This window comes from Heptranchias perlo, chromosome 28, assembly GCF_035084215.1.
Source record: "Heptranchias perlo isolate sHepPer1 chromosome 28, sHepPer1.hap1, whole genome shotgun sequence".
Taxonomy (NCBI): domain Eukaryota; kingdom Metazoa; phylum Chordata; class Chondrichthyes; order Hexanchiformes; family Hexanchidae; genus Heptranchias; species Heptranchias perlo.
The window spans coordinates 38,597,275-38,610,056 of record NC_090352.1 but is presented as its reverse complement, the minus strand read 5'-3'; the positions used below and the strand labels follow the sequence as shown (position 1 = coordinate 38,610,056).

Below are 12,782 nucleotides of genomic sequence, written 5' to 3'. Positions count from 1 at the left end.
GAGCTGGGGGCAGCCCATCCAAACCATTACCGCTAAATCCCTCTGCCCAACGAACAAGGAGTGAAACATGAACGAGGCCAGAGGCATGGACTGCCTGTGCAAAACAAGTCTGACAGTCTGGGAGATTAAACCTTTGTCAATATAATCTAAACTCCAGTCCACAAACTCCTGCACATAGTAAGGTTGTGTTGTAACACTCTTGCGCTCTCCAGAGATATCGTTTAGTTCTGTAACTCTTGCCCTTCCCATCAGGTTCAGAATATCTTGTGTGTTGAAAAAAAAAGGACAAGTTAATATTTAATTGCTTTTCTGTTACATACAAATCACTCCTGCCCTCTGCTCCGATACAGCTCACGCAGTGTCGAAGAAGATCGTGTTTGACACTCGCTGAAACAATGAATTCCTTTTGGAGAACCGTGTGGGCCTTCAGGAACGAGCTGGTTATTTTCCTGGTTCCACTTCTCGCGTTGCCTATCCCACTGGTCTACCCCACCATGGTAAGGAGCCCGCAGCAAACTCTTGTGGAGACTGGCGGGAGAGTGTGTTATTAAGGGACATTGCTACCGTGTACAGGTGTGATGGCCTGGGGCTGACTTCAGCTCCCATAGGGATGTAGTTGCGGGAGACGGTGCTGGTGAGATGCCTGCTCCTTTGTGGGTGAATTCTGAAATCCCGTCAGATTGACTCAAGCACAGAGGTCACCCAGGAAGAGTAATTTCATGCAATGTTTCCATTGGAACAGCAACACTATTTCTACAAGGTCTGTTGGTGCAGTTTGGAAGTGGAAAAAAGAGTGAGGAAATGGGAGAATTGAGAGAGAGGGAGGCAGAAAGAGAGAGGCAAAAGATAAATTGATGGGACAGAGTAGAGGGAGCTTTACTCTGTATCCAACCCTGTACCTGCCCTGGGAGTGTTTGATGGGACAGTGTAGGGGGAGCTTTACTCTGTATCTAACCCTGTACCTGCCCTGGGAGTGTTTGATGGGACAGTGTAGAGGGAGCTTTACTCTGTATCTAACCCTGTACCTGCCCTGGGAGTGTTTGATGGGACAGTGTAGAGGGAGCTTTACTCTGTATCTAACCCTGTACCTGCCCTGGGAGTGTTTGATGGGACAGTGTAGAGGGAGCTTTACTCTGTATCCAACCCTGTACCTGCCCTGGGAGTGTTTGATGGGACAGTGTAGGGGGAGCTTTACTCTGTATCTAACCCTGTACCTGCCCTGGGAGTGTTTGATGGGACAGTGTAGAGGGAGCTTTACTCTGTATCTAACCCTGTACCTGCCCTGGGAGTGTTTGATGGGACAGTGTAGAGGGAGCTTTACTCTGTATCCAACCCTGTACCTGCCCTGGGAGTGTTTGATGGGACAGTGTAGAGGGAGCTTTACTCTGTATCTAACCCTGTACCTGCCCTGGGAGTGTTTGATGGGACAGTGTAGGGGGAGCTTTACTCTGTATCTAACCCTGTACCTGCCCTGGGAGTGTTTGATGGGACAGTGTAGAGGGAGCTTTACTCTGTATCTAACCCTGTACCTGCCCTGGGAGTGTTTGATGGGACAGTGTAGAGGGAGCTTTACTCTGTATCCAACCCTGTACCTGCCCTGGGAGTGTTTGATGGGACAGTGTAGGGGGAGCTTTACTCTGTATCTAACCCTGTACCTGCCCTGGGAGTGTTTGATGGGACAGTGTAGAGGGAGCTTTACTCTGTATCTAACCCTGTACCTGCCCTGGGAGTGTTTGATGGGACAGTGTAGAGGGAGCTTTACTCTGTATCCAACCCTGTACCTGCCCTGGGAGTGTTTGATGGGACAGTGTAGGGGGAGCTTTACTCTGTATCTAACCCTGTACCTGCCCTGGGAGTGTTTGATGGGACAGTGTAGAGGGAGCTTTACTCTGTATCTAACCCTGTACCTGCCCTGGGAGTGTTTGATGGGACAGTGTAGAGGGAGCTTTACTCTGTATCTAACCCTGTACCTGCCCTGGGAGTGTTTGATGGGACAGTGTAGAGGGAGCTTTACTCTGTATCTAACCCTGTACCTGCCCTGGGAGTGTTTGATGGGACAGTGTAGAGGGAGCTTTACACTGTATCTAACCCGGGCTGTACCTGTCCTGGGAGTGTTTGATGGGACGGTGTAGAGGGAGCTTTACTCTGTATCTAACCCGGGCTGTACCTGCCCTGGGAGTGTTTGATGGGACGGTGTAGAGGGAGCTTTACTCTGTATCTAACCCGTGCTGTACCTGCCCTGGGAGTGTTTGATGGGGCAGTGTAGAGGGAGCTTTACTCTGTATCTAACCCTGTACCTGCCCTGGGAGTGTTTGATGGGACAGTGTAGAGGGAGCTTTACTCTGTATCTAACCCGTGCTGTACCTGCCCTGGGAGTGTTTGATGGGACAGTGTAGAGGGAGCTTTACTCTGTATCTAACCCGTGCTGTACCTGCCCTGGGTGTGTTTGATGGGACAGTGTAGAGGGAGCTTTACTCTGTATCTAACCCGTGCTGTACCTGCCCTGGGAGTGTTTGATGGGACAGTGTAGAGGGAGCTTTACTCTGTATCTCACCCTGTACCTGCCCCGGGGAGTGTTTGATGAAATGAGTGGTAATCTGCACTCTGCTAACATTCCTTGCCCCGAAGCTGATTGGGAGTTTCAGGACTGCTAGAGTTAATGACACAGCGGATTGGTTAAAGGCTGGTGTTGATTGCAGCTTTTACGATGCGTTATCAATGAAGGAGCCCTTTCTGCTGATTGGGATGTCTATCAGTGAGATAAGCAGAATCTCTGGACCTCATGACACATCAATACATCTTTGGTAATAAAAGGCCTGCTCTTCCACCAAAATTGAAGTATTAACGGTCCCATCATCACCTGACGTTGTGTAACAACGGGACGGACAGCGTCTGATTGTACAAACTCCAGCCCCAGTCTTCATGTTATTAATGTTGACATCCTTCCTAAGATCTGGTGCCCAGAATTGGACACAATACTCCAGCTGAGACCTAACCAGTGATTTATAAAGGCTTAGCATCTCTCCTCCTTAAAGAAGCTCCTTAAAACCTACCTCTTTGGCCAAGTTTTTGGTCACCTGTCCTAATATCTCCTTATGTGGCTCGGTGTCAAATTTTGTCTGATTTACGCTCCTGTGAAGGGCCTCGGGCCGTTTTACTACGTTAAAGGCGCTATATAAATGCAGGTTGTTGTTGTTGTTGAAGCTGTCAGTTTGCTGTAAAAAACCAACTGGTTCATTAATGTCCTTTAGGGAAGGAAACCTGCCGTCCTTACCTGGTCTGGGCCTATATGTGACTCCAGTCCCACACCAATGGGGTTGACTCTTATCTGCCCTCTGAAGTGGTCTAGTGAACTCATTAGTTTAATCAAAACCGCTACAAAGCAATGCAAGTAGGCCGGCCAGCACCACCTTCTCAGGGCAAATCAGGACGGGCAATAAATGGCGGCCTTGCCAGCGACGCCCGCATCCTGAGAACAAATTTTTAAAAAATATTCTGGGCTGTGGGAAAGACACGTGTCCGGAATTCAATTCGGAGCTTGGTAAGAGCTGAAATATGAATCCCCTCACGTGCGGAAACTTCCCTTTAAACGCGCACGTCCCTTTAGCGCGGACCTTGCAGGCTGGAAGTTCCGTTTCCCCCCTCAGCCTGATTCCCCGCACAATGCAAAATGGCACAGGCAGAGGTAGATGATGGTTCAAGTTGGTGAAAGTTGGTGTCCCCCTGGACTCGCCCTGGAATTTCAGCCCGTACACAAAGGCAAACTTTAAATAATAGCATTAATAACATGAAGACTGGGGCTGGAGTTTGTACAATCAGACGCTGTCCGTCCCGTTGTTACACAACGTCAGGTGATGATGGGACCGTTAATACTTCAATTTTGGTGGAAGAGCAGGCCTTTTATTACCAAAGATGTATTGATGTGTCATGAGGTCCAGAGATTCTGCTTATCTCACTGATAGACATCCCAATCAGCAGAAAGGGCTCCTTCATTGATAACGCATCGTAAAAGCTGCAATCAACACCAGCCTTTAACCAATCCGCTGTGTCATTAACTCTAGCAGTCCTGAAACTCCCAATCAGCTTCGGGGCAAGGAATGTTAGCAGAGTGCAGATTACCACTCATTTCATCAAACACTCCCCGGGGCAGGTACAGGGTGAGATACAGAGTAAAGCTCCCTCTACACTGTCCCATCAAACACTCCCAGGGCAGGTACAGGTTTAGATACAGAGTAAAGCTCCAACTACACTGTCCCATCAAACACTCCCAGGGCAGGTACAGTGTTAGATACAGAGTAAAGCTCCCTCTACACTGTCCCATCAAACACTCCCAGGGCAGGTACAGCACGGGTTAGATACAGAGTAAAGCTCCCTCTACACTGTCCCATCAAACACTCCCAGGGCAGGTACAGCACGGGTTAGATACAGAGTAAAGCTCCCTCTACACTGTCCCATCAAACACTCCCAGGGCAGGTACAGGTTTAGATACAGAGTAAAGCTCCAACTACACTGTCCCATCAAACACTCCCAGGGCAGGTACAGTGTTAGATACAGAGTAAAGCTCCCTCTACACTGTCCCATCAAACACTCCCAGGGCAGGTACAGCACGGGTTAGATACAGAGTAAAGCTCCCTCTACACTGTCCCATCAAACACTCCCAGGGCAGGTACAGCACGGGTTAGATACAGAGTAAAGCTCCCTCTACACCGTCCCATCAAACACTCCCAGGGCAGGTACAGCACGGGTTAGATACAGAGTAAAGCTCCCTCCACACTGTCCCATCAAACACTCCCAGGGCAGGTACAGCACGGGTTAGATACAGAGTAAAGCTCCCTCTACACTGTCCCATCAAACACTCCCAGGGCAGGTATTATTAATTCTAACACGCCATTCCTTGGTGCTTGCCAGGAACATACATCGCCCGAATTGCACACTCCTGGCCCACAGTTTTCCAGATGTTAACTTGCAATAAACGAACATGCCCTGCCACTCAGGAAGTGGAGAAGGGAGCGGGTTTTGGTTTGTGAGAGACTCGTAGGTCTGCCATGGAAATTGCCCCGTTTGTTGTGGACACAAGTCGGAGCTGTTGGGAGAGGGTCTGAATTTCACATCATGATGGAACAGAATAAGAGAGAGGAGGAAGGTTCCAGTACCATTGTGTCACTATCTTGTTCTGCAGAGAACTGTGTCACACATCAATGAGAAATGTTGTGTAGGTGATTGGTTACAGTGGGTAAGGAGTGGGGGGAGAGTCTGTGTGAGGTATATGCGCAGCAGGGGTACAGAGTTGCTGCAGCGTGCAGTGTGCTCAAGGTGTTTAAGATGCAGGTTCAAGGCCTTCACAGCCTGGGCAAGTTGTGATTCAAAAGGGACTTCCTTTACAGATAACTTTATGAATGGATGACCTTAGTTGAGCTGAATGACCTTCCTTATTTACTCGTGACCTTTGAGTGGGACTTGACCTGCAGTCATCCTCGCGCAAAGTTCATCGAGATCTCTGCGTTCCTCCAACTCTGGCCTCTTGTCCATCCCCCACTTCCTCTGCCCGGCCATTGGCGGCCGTGCCTTCAGCTGCCTGGGCCCTAAGCTCTGGAATTCCCTCCTTAAACCTCTCCGCCTCTCTCCCCTCCTTTAAGATGCTCCTTGACACCTACCTCTTTGACCAAGCTTTTGGTCACCAGTCCTAATATCTCCTTATGTGGCTCGGTGTCAAATTTTGTCTCGCTCTTGTGAAGCCCCTCGGGACGTTTTACTGTGTTAAAGGCACAGTATTAATGCAAGATGTTGTTAATGCTCTGAGACCCAGCAGGCTGACACTGAGGGTCAGCACACTACTGCATCAAGCGTTTCGTTACAATTGGTTTCTTTCTCTCTTCCACTGTGTTTTTTAGTTTTTAATGATAAACTGTTAACTATTGTAAAGTACAGGAATTTATAATAATTCCTGGACACCATCCGGGACAAAGCAGCCCGCTTGATTGGCACCCCATCCACCACCCTAAACATTCACTCCCTTCACCACCGGCGCACAGTGGCTGCAGTGTGTACCATCCACAGGACGCACTGCAGCAACTCGCCAAGGCTTCTTCGACAGCACCTCCCAAACCCGCGACCTCTACCACCTAGAAGGACAAGGGCAGCAGGCACATGGGAACAACACCACCTGCACGTTCCCCTCCAAGTCACACACCATCCTGACTTGGAAATATATCGCCGTTCCTTCATCGTCGCTGGGTCAAAATCCTGGAACTCCCTTCCTAACAGCATTGTGGGAGTTGTTATGATCTGGAATGTGCTGCCTGAAAGGGCGGTGGAAACAGATTCAATAATAACTTTCAAAAGGGAATTGGATAAATACTTGAAGGGAAAACATTGCAGGGCTATGGGGAAAGAGCAGAGGCGGGGGACTAATTGGATAGCTCTTTCAAAGAGCCGGCACAGGCACGATGGGCCAAATGGCCTCCTTCTGTGCTGTACGATTCTATATATATATATATAATCTCCATATATATTATAAAACACTGCATAGCAAACACTGTTGTTGAGTGCTCCCTTTTCCTTGTTTCAGGAGGCTGGATGTGCCTTCACCATCATAGTCATGGCCGTGTACTGGTGCACAGAAGCTCTCCCACTTGCTGTCACGGCCCTGATTCCCGTCCTATTTTTCCCAATGTTCGGAATCTTGAAATCATCCGAGGTAAGTGGCCGAGATGGAGTCAACTTTCCTCTTTTACACAATTGATGTGATTGGTGGGTGGGGGCGGTGCTGTGGGGGCTAATGGTCACTGCCTGGTTGGGGGGGGGAGGATGGAGGGAAGAGGGTGGGTTGGGGGGGAGAGGGAGGGAGGGAGGGAGGGGGGAGGGAAGGGGGTTTGGGTGGGGAGAGGAAGGGTGGGGGGGGGAGAGAGGAGGGTTTGGGTGGGGAGCGGAAGGGGAAGAGTGGCTGTGTTGACTGACCATTACTGGGGAGGGCAAATTCACTGGGCTGCCTCTTGCGGCCAAATTGTTCTTTTAGAACATTTTTACGATTTTACTGGAACTCCAACAGAAAACAGAGAGTAGGAATAAATGGTTCTTTTCCAGGTTGGCAGACTGTGACTAGTGGGGTACTGCAGGGATCGGTGCTTGGGCCCCAGCTATTCACAATATATATCAATGATTTGGATGAGGGGACCAAATGCAATGTTTCCAAGTTTGCTGATGACACAAAACTAGGTGGGAATGTGAGTTGTGAGGAGGATGCAAAGAGGCTTCAAGGGGATATAGACAGGCTAAGTGAGTGGGCAAGAACACGGCAGATGGAATATAATGTGGAAAAATGTGAAGTTATCCACTTTGGTAGGAAAAACAGAAATGCAGAGTATTTTTTAAATGGTGAGAGATTGGGAAATGTTGATGTTCAAAGGGACCTGGGTGTCCTTGTACATGAGTCACTGAGAGCTAACATGCAGGTGCAGCAAGCAATTTGGAAGGCAAATGGTATGCTGGCCTTTATTACAAGAGGATTTGAGTAAAGGAGTGAAGATGTCTTACTGCAATTATACAGGGCCTTGGTGAGACCGCACCTGGACTATTGTGTACAATTTTGGTCTCCTTACCTAAGAAAGGATATACTTGCCATAGAGGGAGTGCAAAGAAGGTTCACCAGACTGATTCCTGGGATGGTGGGATTGTCGTATGAGGAGAGATTGAGTAGACCAGGCCTGTATTCTCCAGAGTTTAGAAGAATGAGAGAGGATCTCATTGAAACATACAAAATTCTTACAGGGCTCGACAGGGTAGATGCAGGGAGGATGTTTCCCCTGGCTGGAGAGTCTAGAACCAGGGGTCACGGTCTCAGAATAAGGGGGAGGCCATTTAGGACTGAGATGAGGAGAAATTTCTTCACTCAGAGGGCAGTGAATCTTTGGAATTCTCTACCCCAGAGGGCTGTGGAGGCTCAGTCATTGAGTACATTCAAAACAGAGATCGATAGATTTCTAGATATTAAAGGCATCAAGGGATATGGAGATGATGCAGGAAAATGGCAATGAGATAGAAGATCAGCCATGATCTTGTTGAATGGTGGAGCAGGCTCGAGGGGCCGGAGGGCCTACTCCTGCTCCTGTTTCTTGTGTTCTTATGTTCTCCAGTCTATCCACATAACTAAAGTCCCTCATCCCTGCAATCAATCTAGTAAATCTTTTCTGCACCCTCTCTACAGCCTCACATCTTTCCTAAAGTGCGGTGCCCAGAACTAGACACAATACTCCAGTCGAACCAGTGTTTTATAAAGATTCATCATGACTTCCTTGTTTTTGTACTCAATGCCTCTATTTATAAAGCCCAGGATCCCGTATGCTTTTTTAACTGCTTTCTCAACCTGCCCTGCCACCTTCAACAATTTGTGCACAAATACCCCCAGATCTCTCTGTTCCTGTACCCCTTTTAGAGTTGTGCCCTCTAGTTTATTTTGCCTCTCCTCATTCTTCCTACCGAATTGTATCACTTCGCATTTTTCTGCGTTAAATTTCATCTGCCACGTGTCCGCCCATTCCACCAGCCTGTCTATATCGTCTTGAAGTCTATCACTATCCTCCTCAGTGTTCACTACACTTCCAAATTTTGTGTCATCTGCAAATTTGGAAATTGTGCCCTGGACACCCAAGTCCAAGTTATTAATATATATCAAGAAAAGCAGTGGTCCCAGTACCGACCCCTGGGGAACACCACTGTACACCTCCCTCCAGTCCGAAAAACAACCGTTCATCACTACTGTTTCCTGTCACTTAGCCAATTCTGTATCCATGTTGCTACTGCCCCTTTTATTCCATGGGCTTCAGTCTTGATGACAAGCCTGTTATGCGGCACTTTATCAAATGCCTTTTGAAAGTCCATATACATCACATCAACTACATTGCCCTCATCGACCCTCTCAAAAAACTCAATCAAGTTAGTTAAACACGATTTGCCTTTAACAAATCCGTGCTGGCTTTCCCTAATCAATCCACACTTGTCCAATGACTGTATTGGTGCATGAATGCTCAACCAGTTCACACAACATTCCTCTGTTCACTATTTTAATACACGAGGATTAGTACTTCTGCTACAACAGCGGAGTGAGATACAAGAACTCTGAGTGTTTGTCCACTAATGTCACCAACAGTCATTTCTAGGCTGTGGAGAGGTGGTGGTTTCAAGAAGTGGCCAATAAACATTCACAAACACACACACACACATAAACACACAAACACACACCAATACACACACAAACACACACACACACACCAATACACACACAAATACACACACACACACCAATACACACACAAACACACACAAACACACAAACACACACCAATACACACACAAACACACACACACACCAATACACACACAAACACACACACAAACACACACAAACACACACACATAAACACACAAACACACACCAATACACACACAAACACACACACACCAATACACACACACAAACACACGCACACACACAAACATGCACATATACAAACACGCACAGACACAAACACGCATGTACACAAACACAAACACACACGCACAGACACAAACACACATGTACACAAACACAAACACACACGCACAGACACAAACACACATGTACACAAACACAAACACGCGCAGAGACACAAACATGCGCGTACACAGATGCACACAAACACACCATATATACAAAGACGCACATGTACACGTACATGCACAAACACTCATACAAATGCTGCATGCACAAACACTCACAAACACGCATACACACACATATGCACACAAACATGAACACACGCACACCGTACACATGCACACGCACACAAACACATGCATGTACACTCACGGACATATGCACACCCACATGCATGCACACACACACACACACACACACAAACATACACGCACCGACACCCACACGGCCTTACTGTGATGTTTTACCGCTGTGTATGTTCTGTTCCAGGTGTGTATGCAGTATCTGAAAGACACCAACATGCTGCTGGTTGGTGGGCTGATGGTGGCAATAGCAGTGGAACACTGCAACCTTCACAAACGCATCGCACTGAGGGTGCTGCTCATAGTCGGGGTCAAGCCAGCTCTGTAAGGCTCGATTAACGATTGGTTTACTTTCAGGGAGTGGGGATCAAGCAGGGCAGGGGGGCCGTTTTGTTTTGCGTCGGTCACTTGATGATTGCCACACAGAAGCACGTGTCCTCAAGTGATGGAAGCAGCAATCTTCAGGCAATGTTCTCACGCACAGGATTCAAACGTCAGATGCCAGGGTCCAAGGGTTTCTACACACAGGAAAAGAAGGCCGAGGGGAGACTAGCAGGCCCATCCTGTCCATTAGACCGTGAAATGGGGGTCTTTCCGGCTCAGGGAGAGGGCTCATTTTGGATGGTTTGTTTTATACACAAGTTTCTCTGTGTGAGGTCACCTATGGGGTAACATAGAAGGCAAATTATAGAGAGTAGTTTTTAGGATTTTCTATTAATACATAGAATTTACAGCACAGAAACAGGCCATTCGGCCCAACAGGTCCATGCCCGGTGTTTATGCTCCACACGAGCCCCCTCCCTCCCTACTTCATCTCACCCTATCAGCATATCCTTCTATTCCTTTCTCCCTCGTGTGTTTATCCAGCTTCCCCTTAAATGTATCTACACTATTCACCTCAACTACTCCTTGTGGGAGTGAGTTCCACATTCTCACCACTCTCTGGGTAAAGAAGTTTCTCCTGAATTCCCATTTATTAATGATGATCTTATATTTATGTCCCCTAGTTCTGGACAAGTGGAAACATTTTCTCTACGTCTACCCTGTCAAACCCTTTCATTACCTTGAAGACCTTTATCAGGTCACCCCTCAGCCTTCTCTTTTCTAGAGAAATGAGCCCCGGCCTGTTCAGCCTTTCAGTCCAGCAAAGAACAAAAACCTGTATTAAGAATAAATGTTTAGAGTAAATGAAGAATTCATTTGGGATTTCAGTTCAAGTCTCAGATGCTCCAAAGCCAAGTCACAAATATTGGATCAGTCCAAAAGAATAAATTTTCATTTCTGTTTATTGAGCTTTTACTTTGTACGTACGTTCAATCAAACTCAACAACAACATCTTGCATTTATACTGCGCCTTTAACGTAGTAAAACCTCCCAAGATGCTTCACAGGAGCGATTATCAAACAAAATTTGACACCGAGCCACATAAGGAGATATTAGGACAGGTGACCAAAAGCTTGGTCAAAGAGGTAGGTTTTAAGGAGCGTCTTAAAAGAGGAGAGAGAGAGGCGGAGAGGTTTAGGGAGGGAATTCCAGAGCTTAGGGCCCAGGCAGCTGAAGGCACGGCCGCCAATGGTGGAGCGATTAAAATCAGGGATGTGCAAGAGGACAGAATTGAAGGAGCGCAGAAATCTCGGGGGATTGTAGGGCTGAAGGAGGTTACAGAGATAGGGAGGGGCGAGGCCATGGAGGGATTTGAACATAAGGATGAGAATTTTAATATTGAGGCGTTGCCGGACTGGGAGCCATAGTGCATTATGATGGTTCTTCCTTTCCAGGTTAATGTTGGGGTTTATGAGTGTGACTGCGTTCCTCTCGATGTGGATCAGTAACACGGCCACAACCGCCATGATGGTCCCCATCGCACAGGCCGTCTTAGATCAGCTCAACAAAGTGGAGACCAATAGCACCGAGCTTGATCAGGTGTACGACAATGAAGCTATGGAACTCGAGCAGAAGGACACAGCGCAGTCTGAAGATAAAGTGACCGGCAACTCCCATACCATTAATGTGATACCTGAGAATCTCTACAGCACGACCAAGGACATCAAAATGGTCAAGCAACCAAACGGTTTAGAACAGGAAAAGAACAGCAAGGCTGATCTATGTAAGAAAGAATCACCAGTTTAACTTGCTTTTAAATATTTTGTTTTTAGTTTCCATATTAAAAAAGTAGCAACATGCAGCCTACTCCAGATGAACTATTCGATTTATGAGGAGGATATCATTGGACCAAACGCCTTCCCATTCACTCCCACTGTACAGAATCCCACTGGACCAAACCCCTTCCCATTCACTCCCACTGTATAGAATCCCATTGGACCAAACCCCTTCCCATTCACTCCCACTGTATAGAATCCCATTGGACCAAACCCCTTCCCATTCATTCCCACTGTATAGAATCCCATTGGACCAAACCCCTTCCCATTCATTCCCACTGTATAGAATCCCATTGGACCAAACCCCTTCCCATTCATTCCCATTGTATAGAATCCCATTGGACCAAACCCCTTCCCATTCACTCCCACTGTACAGAATCCCATTGGACCAAACCCCTTCCCATTCACTCCCACTGTATAGAATCCCATTGGACCAAACCCCTTCCCATTCACTCCCACTGTATAGAATCCCATTGGACCAAACCCCTTCCCATTCATTCCCACTGTATAGAATCCCATTGGACCAAACCCCTTCCCATTCACTCCCACTGTATAGAATCCCATTGGACCAAACCCCTTCCCATTCATTCCCACTGTATAGAATCCCATTGGACCAAACCCCTTCCCATTCATTCCCATTGTATAGAATCCCATTGGACCAAACCCCTTCCCATTCACTCCCATTAGTCACAACTTCATGTCTCAAATAAAAAGTTCACCAACTATTTGTGTTGTGGTCCCATACCGCAGGCCCATCTAACCTACCCTTCCAAACCTCTAATCATAGCAGTGCACCCCCATTTCAGAACAGGAAGTCTTTCCATCCTTTCTTAAACCTTACCATTGTTT

General features: G+C 47.4%; 1 protein-coding gene across 2 annotated transcripts in view; it reads left to right on the top strand.

The window, feature by feature from the left end:
* The first annotated feature begins 342 nt into the window (after nucleotides 1-342).
* Nucleotides 343-12,782, top strand: part of LOC137345085 (solute carrier family 13 member 2-like) — a 38,302-nt gene continuing 25,862 nt past the window's right edge. For both annotated transcript variants that reach the window (XM_068008531.1, XM_068008532.1), the window contains exons 1-4: nucleotides 343-497; nucleotides 6,569-6,697; nucleotides 9,962-10,098; nucleotides 11,553-11,881. In XM_068008531.1, the coding sequence (XP_067864632.1) occupies nucleotides 396-497; nucleotides 6,569-6,697; nucleotides 9,962-10,098; nucleotides 11,553-11,881 (697 nt within the window). In that variant the 5' untranslated portion in view covers nucleotides 343-395. The remainder of the gene's footprint in view (nucleotides 498-6,568; nucleotides 6,698-9,961; nucleotides 10,099-11,552; nucleotides 11,882-12,782) is intronic.